Source organism: Biomphalaria glabrata, chromosome 3, assembly GCF_947242115.1.
Source record: "Biomphalaria glabrata chromosome 3, xgBioGlab47.1, whole genome shotgun sequence".
NCBI classification, from domain to species: Eukaryota; Metazoa; Mollusca; class Gastropoda; family Planorbidae; genus Biomphalaria; species Biomphalaria glabrata.
Window position 1 is genome coordinate 17,547,907 of NC_074713.1, and position 24,959 is coordinate 17,572,865.

Below are 24,959 nucleotides of genomic sequence, written 5' to 3' on the forward strand. Positions count from 1 at the left end.
TGAGGCATTTGTATTCAAATGGGTCAAAGAAATAAAATACCTAAATAGGAGTAAGTTACATTTGTGAAAATATCTCCAAAGTATAGAAAACTAAATACATGTAGGTTCAGATAACCTTAAAAACTTAAACAAAAGATGTTTTTGCTAGTAAATAATTATAATGCTGGATTATGGTTACCATGAATCCAATTATTTTTAAAATGGCCATTATTGAAGCATAAAGGATTTCTGTAGAAAAAGAGCACCTAAAACAAGGACAATGCTGTCAAGTATATTTAGCTAGTGACAGACTGTTACTTTTTTTATGTTCAATGCTAAGTGGCTAAATATAAAACAATCTACCAAACACTGTACCTGTAGTCAACACAACAGTGATCTATTTGAAGATGAATTTCTGTCTTTATTTTAGGCACAGTGTAGCCAAGTATAGGGAAATCTTTCAGGTCCAACAAGTCAATTGTCTAGGGAAAGGAACAATAGCTAACTGTTAGCATTTGTACATATATATTAGGGTTAGGGTTATATATATATATATATATATATGTTAAAGTCAAAATCAAATTAACTGAATGTCAAAACTTAGTAATTCCTTGTTGCTTTCATGTGATACCTAAGTCTCATATGTGGACTACATTGAGACAGTAACATGATAATTGTTTTGCTCATATTGGTTCTGGTTTACTTAGAAATGGAAATGGAATCACTGTATAGGAATTAGTACTATAAAAAAATCCTCTACTGTGTTTTTTTTTTTTTTTAGCCATGGCTTCATAATATTTACATTTCATGGAAGTGTTTGATAGAGGATTATCAGATGAACTTGGTAATTAATCCCTTATTCCTGGGCAGTCATAGAAGACTCCGTTTATATTTGCCTTAATCCTCTTAGGGTTATGGAAATCATATGGGGAACAATGAAATGTGTCAGCACACATACATAATTACAAGAAAAAAAAAAGAATAAAATCTAATGAAAAGAGTGGGGATGGGCTTTATATTAGGTGATAATAAATTTTATTTAACACAAGAGTCAGTGAAGTTTTAACAACAATATTTCTAATGTTAATTTTGAAAGAGTGATTATAATCCAAGGACCCACCTGTGAGATCCAACTCTCTCCAGGCCTGTGCATCTCATGACGTAAGGTAGCACCATCTACCCTCAGGGCCAGAGTGAAGTTCTAAATAAGAAGTGTACTTTTAAAAATAAAATAACAGCTTAACAAAATATATATTCTAGATCAGCTGTAAGCAATCCTTTTGCCAAATAATTGTGGCAAAACCAGATTTCTGAGTAGTTACCAATCTCTGAAAAAAGTTAACCTAAATGAAAATGCTTTTTTTTTAATTAACCATATGCAAATAATTACAAAACAATGAGGAGTAACTCTACTAACTTTGACATTATTCAATGTGTCCAATTTAGTCTTGACAACCAGAGTGACCATATCAGGAGTGTCCATCCCATAGCCAGCTCTTCCCTGAGACTTATCAGACACCCAACGGTCAGAGCGATACAACTTCGATTTCAGGTAGTCTGGGATTTTGTTTCTTACAAGTTCAAGGTTACCAGCTTTGACTGGATGAAGCAAGTGAGCTAAAGGGAACATTGAGACATATAGTGAATGAAGGCACATTTTATATGGAGACACATATTATAGACAGACATATATAAAAAAAACATTATATAAAGATATATGGAGAGCATATTATATAAAGATACATATTGTAATCTTAATAAAATCTCTTGAATTTTTTTACACTATTTGAATTTATCTGGAATTACTGACAAGATTATTTGCTATCACAAAAAGTTTGGTGTTTACTAAAAAGTAGCACCTGTACATGTAGATAGGACAAAATCAAAAGTTCTGATATAGGGAGCTGGTGATTGAACACCTAAGATTCCAGCTCCAGAAGCCTCAACAGGGCACCTCAGTGGTAGTGGTATGTAGTACTACCCAACCCAGAAATGGTCACTACCATAGTGGAACCTTCAGGAAGGAAGAGCTCCCAGCCCATACCTGGCTTTTGGATAAAATTGTTTCTAATAGTCAGGATAATGGCCTCTATGGCCCCATTTCCCTACTAGGCTACATTGAAGGAAGTGGAACTGGATATGTTAAAGACGGGTAGCAAACACAGCCTCTGTCGGGTTTGTCTTATTAAGCTGTTTTTTTAATCTCCTATGGGGTGAGGATGGAAGATATCTGACAACCCAGTCCAAAACATCCACCATGTTATTCTGCAAAGGGGTCCACCATGCCATTCTACAAAGAGATCCAGCATGCCATTTTACAAAGGGGTCCACCATGACATTCTACAAAGGGGTCATCGGCAGTATGAGCCACTGGTGTGGTGGTCCTTACGTAGTATTGTGGCTGTTAGAGAATAGGAAAAAGAAAGAGTTCACTGCAGTTAGCGCAGCCTTTGGCTGCTTATAGCATGGTAGCTGGATCAGGTGGCTGTGCACGACATATATATGATACAACCTAATGATAGCAATGGGCACTGTCATTGTGGAACCTTAAGACAGGACTTAGGGTGAAGAGCTCCCGGTCCATGCATGGCCATTAGGTAAAATCCTTCTTAACAGTCATTGTAATAATGACATGCCCTGCAAGTCACCAATCCCCAACTAGACTTCATGGTGATTGAACTATTTATAAAGAAACATATTCAGTTGTTAATACTGATGTCTGCAATGATCACTTAGGAATCCATAAAGAAACTTATTTGTAAACACTGAGGTCTGGACTGAACACTTTACCATTGTGATACATTTGAGCATTGTTGGCTTGAAGACACAAATATTTCAAATCTGGGTCTCCTGCATGCTCATTGACAGAAAACAGAAGGCCATCTTTGAGTGTAATCATGATCTCGCCATGGAGATCTGGATTAGACTTGTCCTGTTGGGAAGACATCAATAGCAATTGACAAGAGCAATATGAATTAACATACATCAAGAGAAAAAAAAATGCAACAAAACTTTCAGACTGTGTGGCTGAGTGGAATAAACTGCTTGGCTACTTATCAAGGGGTCTCAAGTTCAAATCTCAGCCTGAGTTGAGTTGTGTTTGCAGAGTGCCCAAAGGCAGCAGGGAAACCTTCTCCAAGATACTCCCCCCAGAAGTTCACAAGAAAAATTGGATGAAAGTGCACTGAGCATGCTACAGAATGAAAGATGCTCTGTGCAAAAAAGAAACACAAAAAAAGTAATGCCCCCAACTCATTGGTGTCTAGTAACAGCCCACAACTGATTGAACTAAACTCATTAACTTCAAGGGATTGCTCTAGACTCATTGACTTGATTTCCTCAGCAAAAGCAAAAAAAGAAAATTGAGATGTAAATATACAGAAAGTAGATTAAGTACATATTCTGTTTCTGTTGACAATTTGTTAATAAAAAATATAATTCTATTGACAATGTTAATAAAGATATCATGGCCATTTTTCCAAAAACAAAAATGTTATGTACTCATAATCAGTCTTTAAAATTGTATGATTCATCCAATAGGATGTGTTAGCAGCTCACCTGATGAGGTACAACTGCTAAGAGAGCTCCTTTTCCTATACTCAGAGAGAAACAAAGTTTATTCAGTAGCTTGGGTGAAACAGTTTTAGCTGCCTTGTTGCTGTTTTTGTGGTCATGGATGGAGTAATGCATGGATGTATCATCATCATCATCAGACTCAGAGTTCTCATCATCTGGGGACCAAAGAATGTGAAGGGAATCAAACAACAAATTTTACAATATAAATATTAATAATATTGTATATGTAAGTTTTACATTTGGGATGGGAGGGGGGCAATGCTTTTAATAAAGATTGATTTGATTTTTTTCTAGTTCCATATATTCGCTATTGGTACACACACAAAACGTTGTGGAAGTAAAGACAGATGGTTATTGGTCTGACTAAACAATACATTTGACACAAAAAAAGTTTAATTTTTTTTTTCCATTTTGTTTACGATCTCAATTTTAAAGCATGCTTTTTTTTAAAATTTATATTAAACAAATTATAAAACTGCAGAGTTTAATCATTTAAAATTTTTTAATTTTCTTTAATAGAGCTATTAAATTCCTGAAAATAAAATAATCAACATTTTGCATGAGTATTTGAGGTAATCCATATAATAATTACAGAACATGAGCTCAGCTCACCATCAATCTATTGTAAGTAATCTCCCCATTGAAAAATGACAGGGTGGAAAGAAGATGATGCTAACTACTAGTACATTATTTATCATTAAGACTATAGTGAAATGGCAACAGAGAATGTGGATAGCTTTCTTTAAAGCCTGCATTTGTATCAAAGGACAAATAATTCACTGGCCTCAAGATACACTTCTTAAAGACTATATCTGTGGAGAACTGCTTGATCAGGAAACAACCGTCACAAGATATAGGGCTAGTTTTTAAAACAACCAATGCCACATATAAAAGAGAAGAAAAAGAGAATGATTATAGAATTAATTATTTAAAACCTCTGTAGATAATATCATAGATAATAGTACCTGAATTATGGTTCAGCTTGTCATCCAGATCTCCCATGACATTTTGAAGCAGGTGCATGACACCCAGACTTGTGTTTGAGGGTATCATACTTGCCAGGTAAGCATGTTTTCTGGGAGGCTGGGGTTCCCACATCAACAGATCATTATTAAACCTGCCACATAAAGAACAGTACCATCAGTTAATCTCCCCCTTTAAATTTAAATAGGAATCAGACATATAAATAAGTTTTCAAATATTTTTGAAAAGGGTTTTGAAAGAAACACCAGTCACACAGACTAAAAATATCTAAGTGTAATAATAAATGAAAAGTTATCATGGAATCCCCATATTGATGAAATTAGTAAAAAATCATTCAAAACTTAGAGACAATTCAGGACAGAGGAATAAAAAGTAAAGTAGCAATAATACATAAAACACTAAACCAGAACTAACAAATAGAAAAACAAAACCTAATGAAATACTCAGAAAGACACAAGGATATGTTTGTTTTGTTTGTTTGTTTTACATGTTTCGGATGTTCCTTCAGAGTTGAAGATAGTTTACTTCCTAGTCCAAACCTCCCGCAGGACAACGGGGGATGGGAGCGGGCAGGGTTTGAACCCTCGACTAATCCAAACGACAGTCCAGCGTGCAAACCGCACGACCAGGCAGCCATATAGGCACATTTCTTATTCTATATCCTAGGACAAATTCGTACAAGTGCTCCTTTTTCCCTAGTGCCATTAGAGAATGGAATGGGTTGCCTGAATCAGCCAGGAAAACCAACTACTTAGCAGAATTTTAAGTCATTGATTAAGACGCATAACTAGATTGACAAATGAAAGGCGTAGGACGTAATTTTCTTTTTTGAAGTAACGTCTATACTATATAAGATAAGAAACATCAAAGGGCAACAACTTAGTACTTCATGTTATCCACACTACACAATCATCTGATGAGAGCTAGATTGTAAGGTCAAACTTCTGATTATTTCACTTCATTTTTTATTTGTTTGTTTGTAAATTGCTGCTTATTTTACCTACTTGTTTTACGAAGTACTAAATAATGTTGATGGAGATACAAAGACATTTTAATTGTTTTTTTTTAATAGGAAATTGGTCTTTTGTGGTATTTAGACTCATACTATATTCTTTACCTTAATGAAAAATATAAGCAGACAACAAATAAATTGTAACTAACAGTGAAAGTGTATCTTCACCTGTTATAAATAAGCTCCAAAAATTCTCTACTGTGAAGAAATGCAGTCACTGATGGAATGGTTATGTCAATGGAAAGACCAGTACGGGCAAGGCACTCTTCACGAAATTGTCGAAGCTCATTTGTGTCCCCTGGCATTACCATCTGTTGAATAACAAATATTTTGTTAGTTTTTTAAATCAATGGAAGGAAAAATATTTGTCAATAGATTTTTAAAAAAAATATATGATTTTTAAAATCTTTTTTCCATCTTCCTGAAATTTTCTAAACCAAAATGATTTTGGTTTCAATAAACATAAAAACCAAACAAATGTAAGATTTAATGTCTGAAAAGAGTAACAAATTAAGAAAATATCTTGATATGTTCATATAGTAGTAACAACACTGAACAAAATGTAGTACATGTTCCATTCAAAGTCTGTGCTTTCTGGCACTACTATTAATGAAGTCTTAGGTTCACACAAACATATTGTAGCAATCTACTTCATCTACTTTATTTAGTTAATTCTTTCTATCATGGAAGTTGCTTTTACATACATAATTTTTACACACTTATGTTTGTAAGATGTTTTACATGTCTCTGATGTTCCTTCACAGTTGAAGATAATTTACTTCCTAGTCCAAATCTCCTGCAGGATGACTTTGGAATGGAATTGGGCAGGGTATGAACCTGGGACAATAGAGACGGCCAAATGACAGTCCAAGGCGCATACCACATGACCAGGCAGCCATCTAAATATTTCTAAAAACAAATTTCACACAGCTCAAAGTTTCTTTCTGTGTTGCAAACTCCTCACAAATACATAAAAATAGGTCAGGGACTGACTGCTTACCTCATCATAGACTGGATTGCTTTGATTGAAGGAAAGATCATCTCTCTCATACAGACTTTTCTTCTTACTGAATGGACCAGCTTCTCTCTTGAGCAGGCCGGGCTCCATGTAGCTGTCTATACTGGTGGCTGATGCATCTGATTCCTCCTCAGTCTCTAGAGCTGAGTTGGCTTTGTTGCTGATATTTATGACAACCCTTAACAACAGAAATGCTCATTAATATTTGAGGCAAAACTCAATTTTTAAGTAGATAATAATCATATAACAAAAGAAATCTGTTTGTTTACTTATGTTTTAAATATACAAACATTAAAGGTGCATTGAAAAAGGTAGTATGTGAACAATAAAAGTTTAATATTTAATAATAAATTTATGATACTCCAGCTGAACATTAAAATAAGCTCTAATTCTCATTAAAAAATTCTCAAATTGTTTTCTTATATTCCTCATCCTAAAAAATCTTAAATCAAGGGATAATGGCTTTGCATACATTTGATGTGACAAAAATATGCAGGTCATAACTGGGTGTGCTTGGTCACATGAGATGGGCAATCATCCTTATAATCTTCCGAACCGGAGACAATATAAATACATATTCCTTATCATAAAGTAACATCCTAAAATGTGGCTTATTGTTTTATTATCTTAATATGCTTAATTAGTAAATTAAAATGTGTATGACTTAAATCTAAGGAAAAGCAAACTTAGTAAAAAAACAAACATCTTGATCTTGTATCAACCAACTACAAATATATGTGTGCTGTTACCTGGGCCAGTTGAAATGATGAACATCGTGCACCCCCGGATCTTCAACAGTCACTTCTCCAAACAGGATTGGATCTTTGTTTATATCTTCTTGAAGATAAGCTGATACATTAAACAAACAAAAACCTTGTTTTAAATGATAGAAGATCAATGGTCAAATTATGGGGATGACTGATGTGTCATTAACACATATACTAACAAACATACACATATACTAACAAACATACACATATACTAACAAACATACACATATACTAACAAACAAACACATATACTAACAAACATAAGCCAACATTTTAAAGCATGAACATGAACCTAATTTTATTCTCTCATTCCAGAAATAAATACTCTGTATGAAAAACTAGCTAACATCAGTTACAATTATCTTGCATTGCTGAATTCAATTTGCACTTCTAATTCATTCTGGATTAACAATGTACAAGGCTACCTAAATACTTGGTCAATCAACAAATATAAAAACAACATTATAACCTTCAAGAAGGAAGGTCTTCAACAAATGAAATACAAGAAAAACATAAAAAAATACTTTAAAAAAACAACAAATCTTATATCAAGTGTAATTGTATCAATTAGTTTGTATCAATTATGCATTTATAGTTACAACAGACCTGACATAATAAATCTGTGCAATTAGAAATATTTTTACCAATTGTTTTTTGTTTAGCTTTCAGAATGCGCTATGAACCTATCACTATCTGGACAAGTTGGGAAAGTGAAAGGAAGAAAGGAGTATCCTTGAGAATGTCTACATGATTGATTTTTTTAATGCATAAAAAATTTTCACTAAGGGTTCAAGAGCTTGTACCACCACATCTGTCAAGTATGATTTCTTTCCCTTGTTCAAGATATCAAACAAAATAATTAATTACCAATAGTTAATGAACTAATTGGTTATTTTTTTAATATTGATTCTTGTGTTGTCAGGTAAAAGAAATAATTTTGCACAATTTCGACTTAATCCGAGATAATGTGTGGGAGAAATAATGTGTACAACATTTTTGCCAGATAGACAGACAGTGAGATGATACAAGCTTTGTAAAAGATGGACAATGTCTAAAAAGTCAAATCTCACCACTAATTTTAAAGATCTGAAGTGCCAGTTGAAGAGGCTCATCTGCTTGAATGTTGGTCACAAAATCTGGTGACTCCAGTTTTAACAAAAGGACTTCCTTGTGAAGGTTGCGCCTCCACCAGTCCCGATTGTGTGTTGGTCTGTCAATACGTAAGTCTGGAATGGGGAACCTGGTAAAATAATCAATGTCATTACTTTCTAATTAACATAGCCTAAATTAAAAAATAAATTGAGTTAAAAAAAAAGATTTTGAATTGTAAAAATGTCTCAGTAAAATTATCACAAATGAAAGATTTTTTATTTCTTCCGTAAGGCTTCATAAAAAACATATCTTTTACTGACTATGATTAACAAGGCTTATAATTAAAACAAGTCTCAGAAGAATTGCATATAAGGAGAAGTAATATAAGGGGAATAACTCGCACAGTGCTTTTTTTTGTACAGAAATAGGTGCTGGTACTCAGTGATGGAGTGCCTAAGTTTTAACTACTAATAAATTAATAATAAACATTTAAGTTATTCTATTTCCACCAAAAAAAAAAAAAGAAAAACCTAAGAGCTTTTACAAACCATTACATAAAATGTTATTTGGGGTTCAGAAAAATTAGGATTGAGCTACAGCAGCACTAAAAGAGGAAAATCTTTGTCAGACTTCACAGATAGCAATAGATTATCATCTAAATATCCTTTTAACAAAGATCATATAACTCAATGACCAACCTGACTCTCAGAGTGGCATGGACAGCTTTCACTTGTACATCTAGATTCAGTTTGTTTCTTCTGTGTTCATCTTTAATAGCTTCCTCGATCTAGATGACAACAAAAAGTTAATTTCAGCAATAATTTTGCACCCAATAGGATATTAAAAAAAAAGTTGCAATAGCTTTCGAAAACTATAAATGAGTTTGAAGCTTTTTATGCTGAAACAAACGATGAGTAAACGTGACATGTAACATGTCAGCAGCACTAAGGTACCAAGGTTGAGAGTAGAAGGTGAAAAAAATGTGGCAAAACATGGATAATAAGCCCCAAGGAGAACTCAATCCAGGGTCCCAACCCGGTTATTTATTGTCATTAAATCAAAAATGATTTAGGAATTTAATGACTACACTGAAATCTACATTCAAACTTGATTTTCAGTTTAATTTATCATCCATTTATCTACAGGGAAAAGATATCCAATTTAAAAAAATTGAACCTAATAAGAATCAGAATAAAAAATAACTGTCATGCTCAATTGCAAATAGCAGCTAACTGATGTATGGAAACTGGCCAGACCAGAGATCAATCTGTGTATATGTAAAGCCATGATCAAAATATGGGTTCAATTTTTGTTTGTATTGGGTCTTAGATAAATAAATATAAAACTCAAAGCTGGAGTAATTATTTTATAGACAAATAAAATGATACTTGACACTGTGTTTCTTCAGTGTATTACTATAGAGACACCTCCAAAACTGTAAATAATACCTTCCTTTGAGAGACAAAAAGTCTAACTGATGGTGTGAACAACAAAATTCTCAAATAAAATATGTGACAGTAACATACACATAAACCTACACCAACTTGTCCATTCGTGTCCATCAAATGTGCCCCGAGATTTGTCCCACTTCCATTGGCAGGTTCTCTGTGAATCAGATTGGTCAGTCTGTCTAAAATTGTAATATCAAGCTCTGACATCATACTGTTGAAATCCAGAGATACTTTGATTGCTGGGTTTTCTCTGCCATGTCTTTTTGACTGAAAGTAAAATAAAGAGAACACTGACAATATAAAATCCCACATTCAGAACACTTCAGTAGTGGTTTTCACAAATGCATGTTTACATAACAGACATGGGCGCCTGCAGGATTCTGAGTAGTCGAATTCTAGCCACTGTTTGCCCCATCAGATCAATTAAAATCTAAGTAGCAACTGAACAAGTAGTGCTTCCACTGGTGACTGAAGTACAGTTGTAGTAGACTAGCCTATGCTTATCAGGCATTGATGGCTGACCATTCAAGTGCACCCCTCTGAATTCTAGGAAGCCAAATTTTAGCCAGTTTTTTACACCTTCAAATCAAATTACTTCTGCTAGGAAGCAACTTAACATGTAGTGCTTCCATTAAAATAAAGTTAATAAGGATAAGCTATTGTAATAAACTGTAACAAGCTAATCTGTAGTTAATGTCCGACCATGTCCAATAATCAATATTCTATAACACGTTAGTCATAACGATTTGTTTTCATTTGCATATAATTAATAGTTATCATTATATTTAGTTAAGACCTAGAATATGATAAAAGTATTTTTTTTTGTCTTGGAGTAAAAAACCTTGCCAGATGTCTTTTGATATGGGAAAGTTTCTTTGAACAAGATTGTGGAGTGCAGTTATCTTGGTAAATGTATTTACGTCTTGCGGAGTTGCAGTTAGTGTTAGCGCTCAATAAAATAAAATAGCAGGTTAAACAGGTCCACCAGTTTGTGATACAAGAGACATAAAAAAAAGTTCTTTCCTATATCAAAATGTTGATTTGTATCGACGGAGCACTGGCAGCAGCAAGAAATCAAAATATACTAGCAGCAGCATGAATTAACTGTGTTTTCTTGGTATTTCTATAATGAAACTGCAGATATCTCAGGCACTGAATAGATGTGTTTGAGCGTTGGATTTGTTGATGGTGATTGTACTCGATAAGAATTCATTTGTTTTGACATTGTTGTTTAGAGAGACGCGCACTGCCTGTTTCCAACTTCATTGTCAGCTAATACATTATGTACATTTTTCACATGGACAAACTACTAGGCCAAGGCTACGATGGCTGTCCCGTGACGGGTAGTATTTAAAATAGTGTTCAGCAAGGATTCGTGAAAAATATCCTAAAGCAGACATTGGTCCATTGCGAGTCCCACAGACTTAAATTTGTTATTATTGACCTGAATGCCATTTCAGATATACATAATGCTGTTGGTGTCATCCAGAAGATAATCTATTTCTTCCATAACAGTCCCAAGCAAGAGTGTTGGTGATAAGGTGACCTCTTTTGTGTGAGGCACGAGGGACTGAGAAATACGAATTCATTTGCGCTTAAAGTCACAACTTTGAGAAAATCTTTGACTATTTAGCGTATTTTACAATAGTGGCTGTAAGTGAAACCAGACAAACTGCATGTGTGTAATTTGTGCCTGCTTCTCATGTGTTTCTGATTTGTCTTTTAATTGTCTATTATTCATCTTTTCATGAACCCGTTTCCATGATGTTGCAGTCTGTCCATCTTAGCATAAGTGGCTGCTTAACAGCACATCAGCAGTCACATTAATGACATAAATACCAACTTGGCCATGTTGAGGAACACTTCAAGGATGTCATTTTGAGGAAGACGAGACTGCTGGCAGGAAAATGGGATATTGAGTTGGTGCTACAGAGAATTGGTAGTCAAAAGACACACTGAGAAAAACAACAACATATGTTTGGATTTCGGGAGTTATTACAGAACACAGCTTTTCATTACGTAACTTTGTTGGTTAGTTTCTTCATTAACGTTTCGCTTTTCAATAATGCTCAGTTCAAATTGTCTTGTCTATATCCTAAAATGATGCAAAAGCTGCAACATTAAGAAGAATATCAGCACTGCAGATAAACATTCATTGCCGGCTTGTCCATCGCAATGAGAAGCAATTCAGTAGTAAAGTTATTGACAGTTTTGGCAACGTTTGCATTTTTTGTTTGATCAACCATTGGAATGCTTGAGCCGCACGGATAAACTGACCAAAGTGTACAGTAAATAATTTGTTCACGTCTTAGTTGTTTTTTTTTTTAAATTTCATGATACACATATTTACTGTGAACATAATATCGCATAGGTATGGGTGGCGTGGTGCACCATTTCTTTTCTTTAATATTCTTCCTAATAAAAAAGTTGCAGTTACGACTTTGAGCCATGAGTGGTGACTTGCACCCCCATGCAAAACATCCTGCGGGCACCCATGATAACAGACCAGCACATTAGAGCCCCAACCAATCAAAATAATTAAAATCTGCACTTCTTCATTATATTACTTAAAACAAATGCAAATATATTTATATTATTCTATTTTCCTTAAGCTCCATTTGACAATTAAGTAAATACAAGTCTATAAAAAGAGGAACTATTACATTTTAAAATAGACTGTATCTCATAACATAACTCTAACATTTGCATAGAAATAGTTTTTTTCATGGCTTAATGTATATTCCATTCAACTAATTAGCTCACTAGATGTTAATCTTATTCATTTTTTTTTTACCAGCAGGATGATTTTGCAAGTCTTTGTGTAGTTTACTCATGTATTTTTTCAAGCACTGATAATAAAATTTAAAACCAGTCATTACCTGCACAGAATCTATAGTTATAGTCAGAGCAGACTGTGGTGTCTTGGTTCTCTCAGAGCTAAACAAATTGAATGGATCATATGGTACTGTGTTCTCATTCTGTCCATTGATATCAAAGGCCAATAACTATGAAGAAAAGAATAAAATATTTATAGAATTAATATTAAAATATAATTTTAGTTGTTTATCTTTCGTGTCTTGCAAGCCTCTGCTAGAAGTAGAAGATATAAGTTAAAATATGATATATTGTTTCATTTATAAATTCTTCAGGTTTGTTGTTTTATGTATTACATGTTAATTTATATTAAAATTAGAATACTGGTTTCTTTATTTTTTTCAAACTTTCTTCCTATTTAGAAACATTAGACACTAAACTAACTAGATGAAAGAAATGTTAAAGCATGAAAACTATTGAGATCATAATATATACAGTCTACTTTTTTTTTCAATTTTACTTATTCCACTTGGCTCAGAAAGTTATTTCTCAAAATATATTCAACATTCAACAGAATAATGTATATTCTTGGTCTGTATGGACAATAAACTCTTGCTATGAGATATGATACAGGAATACATGCACTGCATACAATGTTTGTATTGTGATTAAATTCAAATCAAGTTTGGAAAGAATGCAAACCAAAATATATTTCCCAAAAGTAAAACATGTTTAGAAACTATTATCATATTCAAAATGATTCTTTCTCTGCATTTACTTTTTTTAAAAACATTTTATAAAATGATGGACTTAAATGCTGCAGTGTTTAATTGAACTTCACACTGTTTACATGAGTGATGGGCAAACAGTGGCTTGCAGGCCAACTCTAGCCAAGTAAATGGTTCAATCAAGCCGTTATATATATATATATATTTTAAAATAATAATTGAAATTTACTATTACACTCACAATGCAAAAATTAGTTTTGAATAAAAGTTGATCTTCTCTGTCCAATAAACAAATTAAATGTTCAGATACATGGAAAACAATTCATTGACATTGCCTGGGACATGTTTCAATCAACAACTTGTTCTGTTTGCCTATCAGTTTGTAAAAATGACTATATTCATTTCATGTATTTTTTTTTTAAAACATTTAAATAATTATATTTCATAAATGTAGTTATGGAAACAGAGTTCACTGCTTCATATTATTCCAAACACATTGCTTTGCCTTTGCGGCTATATAAAAATATTTAAAAAAAAAAAAAAAAGCCCAGTGCTACAAGCTGCTCTGAAAATGTAAACTTATTAGTGATGCAAATTGCATAAAAAGTTTATTACAACAAGGTGTGGTTGCAAAAAGTAGCGATGTAAAAAAAAAAAAAGGTTGTGTTCTATTTACCAGAGGATAAGACTTTAGTTAAGCATGTAGGACTGTTATTGTTCAAAGTATTCCCTCGGAATGGAAATCAAAGCACAAGAAGAAGAAGAATGTGGGTAGTTATGCAGCCAGTGTAGGAATATCAATTATAGTTTAGATTTTACAAGGCAGTAAATATGTACGAAACAATAAAATCGCCATTCTCATACATCTCATTAATTCTTGATTAATGAGATAGAATTCTTTAGAAAATATTTCAATTAAACATGTATTATGAAAAAAAAAAATTCTTTTTTTTTTTGAGTCACAAATTTAAAAAAAATTAAAATCAATAAAACTAAGAAAGCTAAATAAGTGAACAAAATTATAGTAGCTTTTTACAATTTAAAACCAAACGTTAAATGTCATGAGCACATTTTTAAAGGCACACTGTATTAGGTTTCAATGGATTAAAGACAATGTGTTTAACAATTAATTTCATTTTAATAATGCAAATCTTTGCTAAAACCAAAAGATTTCTATGCTAAATGTGAAGATACCAAGATATGTGAAAAAAAAAACAACTTTTTTTTTCATTGAATTTTAGGTAAACAAGTAAAAAAAAGGAAGAAATGTAGAAACAAAATGAAAGCTTGTAAAGAACATTACTTTAATAAAAGTTTCAGTATTAACACTACTTCAAAAGTTTCAGTATTAATTCAATGCTAAAAATAGAACAAGGATAGCATAACCAAAGATAAAATGTTTATTTTGGTCACTAGGCTAAAAATTTTAATGAATTAATGTCTTACAGACAATTAAAAGTAAAAAGATCTAATAATAATATCTTATAGATAATTAAAAGTAAAAAGATCTAATAATAATATCTTGTTTTAATAACTCATTCAATATTTAATTTGTTCAAAATATATAAATTACTTAAATGATAAAAATTTTTACTTTGGAACATGTATGTATTAAGCTTTTGAAAGATGTTTTTTTTAATAGCCTAATATAATATCCAACAACAGAAATCAATTTTGAGAAAAAAGTTTTTTGTTTGTTTGTTTGGAATAGACTTAAATCTCTGCAAGGATTTTTGTAGCCTGAGAAAAAGCCCACTCATTGTGAATACATAAGTATTAGAAAATCTTCAGATAATATTTTGTAACACTCTCTTGTAATTAAAGAGCTTCAAGTCATTTTCTTCTCAATGAAATGATAAATTATTTTGACCAAAAGTTGCTTTTGAAATAAATTATAAGCTCCCTTTCATCAAAACTCTCTACTACAAAGTAAAGGAAATAAACAAAAACAAAAAATCTGCCCATTCTAAGGCTTTAATAAGGAGCATATCTAGAGGAAGCTATAAACACTAGTTATGAACAGGAAACTAATAAAGTCAAATGAAAAGAAAAAAACAGTTTTAAAAAGAACCATTTGCTTTTAAAAAAAGCTGACAAATCACTATGAAATATTAATTAAAATGAAATTATTTAAGTAAGCAATTCCGGACAAAAAGAAATATTCAAATGGTCTAGTTCAGTGATAATGAAATGATAAATTGGCAAATAATATGTGACTCAGTCTAAATTAAAAATACCTGATTTATTTGTATATGTTTGCTGGTATTCTTCTTTCCTTTCTTCTGTTTTATAATATAAATGTGTATAAGAAAGTTAATCATGATATATTACAATTGTAGAATGAATAAGACTGAGATATAATTCTACATGGCTTTCAATGATTTGTTTGGGATTTGAAAATATTTTTTTTTGGTTTTGGTTTTTCCTTGCAGATGAATGGGGCAGAGAGAGAGAAGGAGTAGGAAGTTGGTGAGGCAAAAGTTAATCAAGAAGTTTAGATTTTCTATCTTTAGGATAATTAATACATAGTAAGATTTAGTTAAGGGAGTTTTCCAGAATCAAGTTTGCAGGGAATCACAGAAGTCTAAGTTTATAACAAAAGGAAATAACTGTGTTTTGTTTGTAACTTCTCCATGCAAGTCCAATGGTCAGCAAAACTAAACAATTACTATTTTATATGCCGCTAGGAGGCACGGTGGCTGAGCGGTAAAGTGCTTGGCTTCTGAACCGGGGTTTGAATCCTGGTGAAAACTGGGATTTTTAATTTCAGGATCTTCGGGTGCCTCTGAGTCCACCCAGCTCTAATGGGTACCTGACATTAGTTAGGGAAATGTAAAGGCGGTTGGTCGTTGTGCTGGCCACATGACACCCTTGTTAACCAAGGCCACAAAAACAGATGACCTTTACATCATCTACCCTATAGACCATAAGGTCTGAAGGGGGAACTTTTTTTTACTTTATGCCGCTAGGGACCCTCCAATTATGCCATCCATATGAAGGAATTTCTTTGTAAAGTCACACTCCAGAGAAGATGTGATGGTTAGAACTTTGAATCAAAATGTACCTTGACATCAAGACAGCAACTGACATGACTTGAGATTTACTTAGATGGGAAGATCTATATTCAAAATTTCTTTTTAAAAAATTAATAATCAGGGTTGCTGAATGGAATTTGTATACTAACGATGTCTAATGCCAGGAAATATTTACAGTTTTTCCCCTAACCTTTATTTTTTATTTAATTAAACCCGATTTACAGACCCACCATTGAATACAAACACTACGTTCTATTATCGTATTGTTACGTATTTCTGAATCTTCTGGCTAGATGTATTCTTATCTTATCTTATATAATACATACGTTACTTCAAAAAAGAAGATGATTACGTCCTACGCGTCATGCATTTAGTCATGCATATTAACCAATGACTTAAATTCTGCCAAGTCACTGGTTTTCCTGGCTAGCTCAGGCAACCCATTCCATGCTCTAATAGCACTACGGAAGAATGAGTATTTGTACAAATTTGTCCTAGCATATGGGACGAGGAATGTGCCTTTATCTTTATGTCTTTCAGAGTATTTTATTAAATTTTGTTTTTGTATTTGAAGATTATGGTTCAGTGTTTTATGTATTATTGCTACTTTACTTTTGAGCCTTCTGTCCTGAAGGCTTTCTAAATTTAGTGATTTTACTAAAGGTGTTACTCTAGTCAAATGTGAATATTCCTTTGTTATGAATCGCACTGCTCTATTTTGTGTCTGTTCTAGTTTCTTAATGTTTTCTTGAGTTGAGGGGTCCCAAACAGAGGAGCATATTCTATTATTGGCCTAACCAAGGTTAAATAACATTTTAGTTTTATGTTCTTATTTGATTTATAGAAATTTCTTTTAATAAATCCTAATGCTTTGTTTGATTTTTTTGTAGTTTCATCAATATGTGGATTCCATGACAGTTTTTCATTTATTATAACACCTAGGTATTTTGCGTTTTTAGTCTGTGTTACTGGTTTGCCATGAATAAGATAAGTGGAATTAATTTGTTTTAGTTTTTTTGTTACTCTTAACAACTGACATTTTTCTGGGTGGAAAGACATGCTCCAATTTGATTCCCATTTCTGTAATTCATCTAATTCTCTTTGTAAAATATCTGTGTCTTGTGTTGTTTTTATTGTTCTATATATTATGCAATCGTCTGCAAATAATCTGACTTTTGTTCCTGAAGTAATGCAATTTGGTAAATCATTTATGTAAATTAAAAATGGTAGTGGACCCAAGACTGTTCCTTGAGGTACACCTGAGTTTACTGTTTAGTTTGCACACAAATAAAAAAAAACACAGCAAAGAACTTGACGACTAAACTTTCAGTTTTATCTAACTTTATTGAATAATAACTATAACCATTCGTCACTGTAACATGTAGCGTATACGTCTTACATCGACTGTATCGACTGTACCGCACAGTAGACCGCACAGTAGACAACAGTAACGACGACTGTCCTGACTCTTTTCACATGAACTCTCTGGTTTATATAGAGTCCCTAATCGTTTGTCCAATATTGCAAAAACACTTCTAGTATCCTCTGGAACAACACGGGAGGAAATATTACATCCTGTCGTTGTTTATACATGTCGATTCCAGAGGACACCTGCTGCAGTGTCATCTCGCCGAGGTCACCGTAGTGACCTCTACCTGTCACTGTTCATTCGTAACACTGCCCCCTTCTTAGATCTGTTCGTCCCAAACAGATTCTATTTCACCACGGTACTGATGGAGTCGGTCAACGTGGACAACCTTCAGCTTGGACCGTGGACTTTTCTGTATCCGGTAGACCACGTCGTTTATTCTTTTTACGACACGGTATGGACCTTCCCAGTCTCTTTGGAGTTTCGGGGATCTGCCTTTTCGTCTCTGTGGGTTATAGAGCCACACTAGATCATTCTCATGGAACCCCGACGTATTGGCCCGTTTGTCATACCTCGTTTTCATCAGGTCACTGTTGGTCTTGATGTTTCTGCGGGCCAATACATGAGCATTCTCCAATCGTCTTCGGAGATTGGTGACATATTCAGTTGAAGACACTGGCGTATCTCTCGGAATCCCAAAAAACAGGTCACATGGTAGACGAAGCTCACGACCAAATAACATCTTCGCTGGGGTATATCCTGTGGTGCTATGAACGGATCCTCTGTATGACATGAGGAACATGGGGATATGAGTGTCCCAGTCGTCTTGTCGGTCATCAGTAACCTTAGACAGATGTTGTTCTAGGGTTCTGTTGAATCGCTCCACCATCCCATCAGATTGCGGGTGGAGAGCTGTCGTGTGAGTCTTTTCGATGCCAAGTGTCTTGCACATCTCCTGGAAAACTTTGGACTCGAAGTTCCTGCCCTGGTCAGAGTGCAACTCATTAGGTACACCAAAGCGACTGATCCAGTTATCCACGAGTGTTTCGGCCACTGTGATAGCTTCTTGATTTGGTATGGCATAAGCTTCTGGCCATTTGCTGAAATAGTCAATGACTACCAAGATGTATTTGTTTCCTTTCTTGGTTTCAGGAAATGGGCCTGCTACATCTATTGCGATCCTCTCGAATGGAACACCAACATTATACTGTTGCAAAAGACCCCTAGTTTTGCGTCGAGGGCCTTTTGCTGCCGCACATATGTCGCACCTTCGACACCATTCCTCTACATCCTCTCTATATCTGAACCAGTAGAACCGCTGACGAACCTTTTCCAGAGTCTTATTGACACCGAGATGAGATCCGCTAGCGCCATTATGCATCTCTTTCAGTACTTCAGCAACTCTCACCTTCGGTAACATCAGCTGAAGGCGATTGGATGTTTCATCAGCAGATTCCCAAACTCTTTTGATGACACCATTGACCACCGTCAGCGAGTCCCACTGAGCCCAGTACGCCTTGGTGGCTACCCCCTTCTCAGAGATGTCTTTCCAATCTGGCCGTTGTCCATCTTCTTTCCAAGAAGAATGGGAGCCAGATCTTCATCTTGCATTTGGTCCTCTCGAATCCTTTTATCACACCAGGGTCCGGAAACATCTACTTCGAGCCGAAGACAATTGACAGCTACCTCCTTTTCTTCAGCCCTCTTGCAGTGCTTACATTCTGATTTGCAGGTTCGTCGAGACAGTGCATCAGCATTTTGGTGAATTTGCCCTTTTCGGTGCTTAGTTTCAAATTCATAGGTTTGAAGACGTTCGATCCACCTTGCCACCTGACCTTCAGGGCTCTTAAACGAAAGCAACCATTGCAGAGCTGCGTGATCTGACCTTAAGATAAATTTCTGCCCGTATAGGTACTTGTGGAAATGTTTTATTGTATCCACAGCAGCCAGCAATTCACGTCTCGTCACACAGTAGTTCCTTTCAGCTCTCGATAGGCTTCGACTGAAGTATGCGATGAGTCGTTCAGTTTCATCCACCTTTTGGGACAAGACTGCGCCTATTCCAGTGTTGCTTGCATCTGTGTCGAGTATGAATGTCTTCCCTGGAATGGGGTAGGCCAATACTGGTGATGAGGATAGTGTGTTTTTCAGCCTCTCGAAAGCTTCTTGACATTCAGATGTCCAAATAAATGGCCTCTTTTGCTCTGTCAGTTGATGAAGGACCTTACAGATGTTGGAGAAATTTGGCACGAAACGTCGGTAGTATGTACAGAGTCCCAAGAAACTTCTCAGCTCATGGATATTAATTGGCGTAGGCCATCGTTTCACTGCCTCAACTTTGTCAGGGTCAGTGCTGACTCCGTCATTTGACACAATGTGACCAAGGTACTTAACGTTTTTCCTGAATAAGGAATACTTCTTTGGGCTGAGTCTCATTCCAGCACTTCTTATCCGTTGAAATACTTCCTTCAGATTTGCAAGGTGCTCTTCAAACGTTTTGGCAATGACAATAATGTCATCAAGGTAAACAAGGTATGTAGTCCAATGAAGTCCTCGTAAAACCCTCTCCATCAATCGTTCAAAGGTGGCTGGTGCGTTGCAGAGACCGAATGGCATCACAGTAAATTGCCAGAGGCCGTTGCCAGCAGAGAAGGCGGTTTTCTCTCTATCATTGGGATGCATTTCAACTTGCCAATACCCACTCTTTACGTCGAGAGTAGAAAATACCTGGGACCCTGCAAGCGTGTCCAAAGTATCGTCGATTCTAGGAAGTGGATAACTATCTTTATGTGTGACTTCATTCAGAGCTCTGTAATCTACACAAAATCGCATAGATCCATCCTTCTTCTTTACTAAGACAATAGGCGAACACCAAGGACTATTTAAGGGCCCAATGATTCCTTGCTGCGTCATGCCCTCTATCATGTCCATAGCTTCTTGTTGCTTTGCTAGCGGCAAGCGACGTGGTGGCTATCGAATCGGTCTGGTGTTTCCAGTGTCTATTCGATGTTGTACCATGTTTGTCCGTCCGCAGTCTGTTTCATCAGATGGCAGAATATCTGCAAACTCCATGATCAACTGTTCCGCTTTGCTGTACTGCTCATCTGATAAATTCACTTTCATTTCTGTCAGGAGCTTGGTAATTTGTGGATTGAAAGGTTTGGTGGAATTAACGATCGTGATATCATTATTACAGTTTCTGATCAGGTCAAGAGTATTACATATTGCGATGGGGCTGTCTTTCTCTAGATGTCTCTCCTGTAGGCCGAGGTTCATGATTCTGACGGGCACCTTTTGATCTTTTCCGACAAGGACCAATGTTTTTCCTACTGCCATTCCGCTGTTGTCATTTTCCATGCCTTCCACTAACGCCGTCATCGCAGTTTGACCATGCTCTAACTTTCCCCAGATAATTGCTTCAGACTGAGCTGGCAAACTTGTATCTTCTGTTAAAAGGATTCTTCTTATTTGACCATTCTCTTCATCTTCATCCCCGAGCAAGGGAATCTCAACATCACCACATTTCAAAGTACCACCTCCGATGTTCAGAGAGAATTCACATTTCTGCATAAAATCGAGCCCAATAATACAGTCATCCGTAATGTTAGCGATCAGAAATTCATGTATAAATGACTGATGCCCGAGCTCAAAGTTTATATTTGTCAGTCCATGTATAGGCATCATCTCTCCACTGGCCGTCTTCAAGGAGTAAGAGTTCACTCTCTTGATTTCGTTCTTTTTGACAATGTCTGGACGAATGACTGAACGTGAGGCACCAGTATCTAGAAGAAAACGGTAATTTCGAGATCCAATTCTACCATTGATGTACAGACTTTTATTCTTCCCTAACACAGCGACTGGAATTATAGTTGCAGGGGCTGTCATGTTCTTGATCGCCGATTTTTGCCCCATAAAACCGGCGAACGTTAGTTTCCCTGGTAGACATGAGCACCTGACCTTGCATCTGTCTCCGGTCTGTGCTGATACTCTGTTTGTCGGGGAAATCTTCTCGTGCAGTTCCTTTGTAGATGGCCAGGTTCTCCACAATTCCAACAACGTACACTGGTTCTATTCTGTCCTTCTTGCTTCTTATTTGGTCTGCGTTCTTCTAGCACTTCAGTTACCCTTCTGAGAAGTTGTGTAAGATCTTCTTCTTGGACTTCCAGCATACGCCCATGATGGATATTCTTAGAGGCGTCTTTGGCGGCTTCATAGGAGAGGGCGTAGACCAGAGCTTCGCTGGATTTGCGCTTACCACTGATTCTTATTGCCTTCTTCAGTTCTGGATCTCGAATAGCATCAATGAATGCATCAGTGATAATGACGTCCAGAAAGTCTTGTGCTGCTGTCGGATATGCCAAATGAGCAAGACGTTCTATGTCCGCCTCTAGCTCTTGCAAGGTTTCACCGGAGCGTTGTTGTCGGGTTTTCAACTGAACTCTATAAACTTCTTGTAAATGTTCGTCTCCGTAACGGAGCTCCATAGCCTTAACAATGGCAGCGTAATCTTGTTGATTTGTTATTGACTGAAGCAGTTCTGCTGCCTTCCCTCTTAAAGCTAACACCAGAGCAGTCGCTTTCTCTTCTTCAGTGTTCCAGTTATTAACCTTGGCCGCTGCCTCAAACTGTCTTTTGTAAACAGTCCATGAGATGGATCCATCAAACACAGGCGGCTTTATCTTCCCAGAGATTTCGGGCACTATTGTTTTTGTTCTAGTACCCCGTTCCTTACTCAGTTGTTCTTGGACATGAGTCCTTATCTCTTCCATTTCTTTTTCCACAGTGTTGACTCTCTGGTCATTCTTCTCGTTATAGAGCTCATCTGTTCATTTACTTTTTCATTCACGGCGTTTATTTTCTTGAGGCTCTCCTTCATTAAGTCCATCTGGCCCTGCATGTTACTCAGGATCTCTGTTATAGGATCTCTGTCATATCTGGGTTTAATTCAAATATGTATTCATCTGGATCTTGATCTTCTTCAATAAGGGTCTGTCTTAGGCGTTCTGTTAGTGTTTCTTTGTTACCGTTGAGCTGCAGACCTCTCTCGCGAAGTTCTTGCCTTAATTCTTTGACCAACAGCTGGTTAAGTAGTTTCTTCGAAGACATTTCAGCCAGAAAGTATCCCACTTCTGACACCAATTGTTACGTATTTCTGAATCTTCTGGCTAGATGTATTAGTTGGCACACAAATAAAAAAAACACAGCAAAGAACTTGACGACTAAACTTTCAGTTTTATCTAACTTTATTGAATAATAACTATAACAATTCGTCACTGTAACATGTAGCGTATACGTCTTACATCGACTGTATCGACTGTACCGCACAGTAGACCGCACAGTAGACAACAGTAACGACGACTGTCCTGACTCTTTTCACATGAACTCTCTGGTTTATATAGAGTCCCTAATCGTTTGTCCAATATTGCAAAAACACTTCTAGTATCCTCTGGAACAACACGGGAGGAAACATTACATCCTGTCGTTGTTTATACATGTCGATTCCAGAGGACGCCTGCTGCAGTGTCATCTCGCCGAGGTCACACGTAGTGACCTCTACCTGTCACTGTTCATTCGTAACAGTATTTATGCATAGGCCAGTGTCAGTGAAGACAACAGCCCAACCTAACGAAGATTGGTCTGGTAGTGTTAGGTTCTACTAAACTAGATCTTTTTAGGCAGCTCCAATAGCACACAGAAACAGGGGCGGACTAGATCTAGGTGTCGAAATCGGCCCTGGCATTAACGTATAACCCAGTAAACAAATGGCGTTCCAAAAAAGGATCATCCATTGGTACTTCTCATCAAAATATGTAAAATCTCTCTAAGCTCTTCGAAAGCTGGTGTCTCAAGTCGTCTGAGTTTTATGTCACTAAAATTTCTGAGATCTAGACATGCAAACTCTTCATCCAAAATATTCGTTGCCAAAAGTTGTTCATGACTTGCGGAAACTTTTTATGGTGATATTATAAGCCTGTATTTCATTCGCCTTTTCAGCCTTAATAATTATCTCATTATTTTCCTAACATTCATTTTTTTCCATCCTCGTCCTGGGGGACAATGCATTCAATTTACAGTTGCAACTCTTCTATCATTCACTTTGTTTTTGGAAAGTAGTAAAACAACATCAACATTATGATGTTAAGTGACAATAATTACACAACAAACTTAAATCCAAAATCTAACGAAAAATAACTCTTGCTCTTCACATAAAAAAAAATAAGTTTGAATACAAACAGACAAACCAAACATGGATATGTATCATTGTTTGTAAAGACATTAAAAAGAGCATATTATAATGTACCAAAAAAAACATGTAGCGCCAAAATGTCCCGCTTCGTTCCTCTCTTACTTTTAGAATGTCCAACATGAATCTTGTAGCTTGTACTAAAGATGTGCTTCAGCTGAGTGTTATTACACACGATGCGCAGGAAATGATTCATTTAACAGAGTAAAGTTTCTTCTTTGGTCAAGCCTCTTAAGTTTGTCAAGCAAATAAAATAGTTTAGAAATGTTTTGATTTTTGTTCAACATGCATTCACGCACAGCAATATTTATAACTCAATGTCCTGTAATAATAGTTCTGTGGAAACTATAGTAAGTCACCACCGCAAATTATTCACAACGACAAGAGGAATGTGGAATCTGAGTTTCTGAGAGTTGACACCAGAAGGTTTTAACCACTTGTTTTAATCATTGTAAAAGAATTCATTGGTAGCTAAACAACAAGTAATGGAAATATAAAAATACATCTAGAATCTAGACTAAGAAGTAACCCATGGAATCTGAGTTTCTGAGAGTTAATCCCTTTTAGAAAAAGACAAAATTTTACGACCTAAAATGTATAGATTATACCGTATACTATTAGATGGCATGAAGCTGTGAGTGTCGGAGTCACGAGATAGGAAACAAGGAGAGTGACCAGCGTGAAAGAGCGCCGAACCAACAGAAAGCTGAGAGAAGACGTAGGCCTATCTGTATCTGACTACACCTACCCATGCCACATATGCGGCCGGTTTTATATGAGCCCGAATATGACTGTAAAGTCCAATCCTCGCTTTAAATATATATAAATAAATATATATAACCCAACAAATTGGGTAATTCCCAATTTCTGGCAACTTAAGATTTTAA

General features: G+C 35.5%; 1 protein-coding gene across 3 annotated transcripts in view; it reads right to left on the reverse strand.

The window, feature by feature from the left end:
- Nucleotides 1-24,959, reverse strand: part of LOC106056924 (autophagy-related protein 2 homolog A-like) — a 75,140-nt gene that overhangs the window by 12,525 nt on the left and 37,656 nt on the right. For 2 of the 3 annotated variants that reach the window (XM_056023765.1, XM_056023767.1), the window contains 14 exons: nucleotides 15,662-15,706; nucleotides 12,762-12,887; nucleotides 9,970-10,149; nucleotides 9,130-9,218; nucleotides 8,410-8,579; nucleotides 7,319-7,418; nucleotides 6,552-6,747; nucleotides 5,720-5,862; nucleotides 4,521-4,672; nucleotides 3,538-3,710; nucleotides 2,770-2,911; nucleotides 1,397-1,596; nucleotides 1,100-1,180; nucleotides 355-461 (listed from right to left, as the gene is read on the reverse strand). In XM_056023765.1, the coding sequence (XP_055879740.1) occupies nucleotides 355-461; nucleotides 1,100-1,180; nucleotides 1,397-1,596; nucleotides 2,770-2,911; nucleotides 3,538-3,710; nucleotides 4,521-4,672; nucleotides 5,720-5,862; nucleotides 6,552-6,747; nucleotides 7,319-7,418; nucleotides 8,410-8,579; nucleotides 9,130-9,218; nucleotides 9,970-10,149; nucleotides 12,762-12,887; nucleotides 15,662-15,706 (1,904 nt within the window). The remainder of the gene's footprint in view (nucleotides 1-354; nucleotides 462-1,099; nucleotides 1,181-1,396; nucleotides 1,597-2,769; nucleotides 2,912-3,537; nucleotides 3,711-4,520; nucleotides 4,673-5,719; nucleotides 5,863-6,551; nucleotides 6,748-7,318; nucleotides 7,419-8,409; nucleotides 8,580-9,129; nucleotides 9,219-9,969; nucleotides 10,150-12,761; nucleotides 12,888-15,661; nucleotides 15,707-24,959) is intronic. The other variant, XM_056023766.1, reaches the window with a different exon arrangement.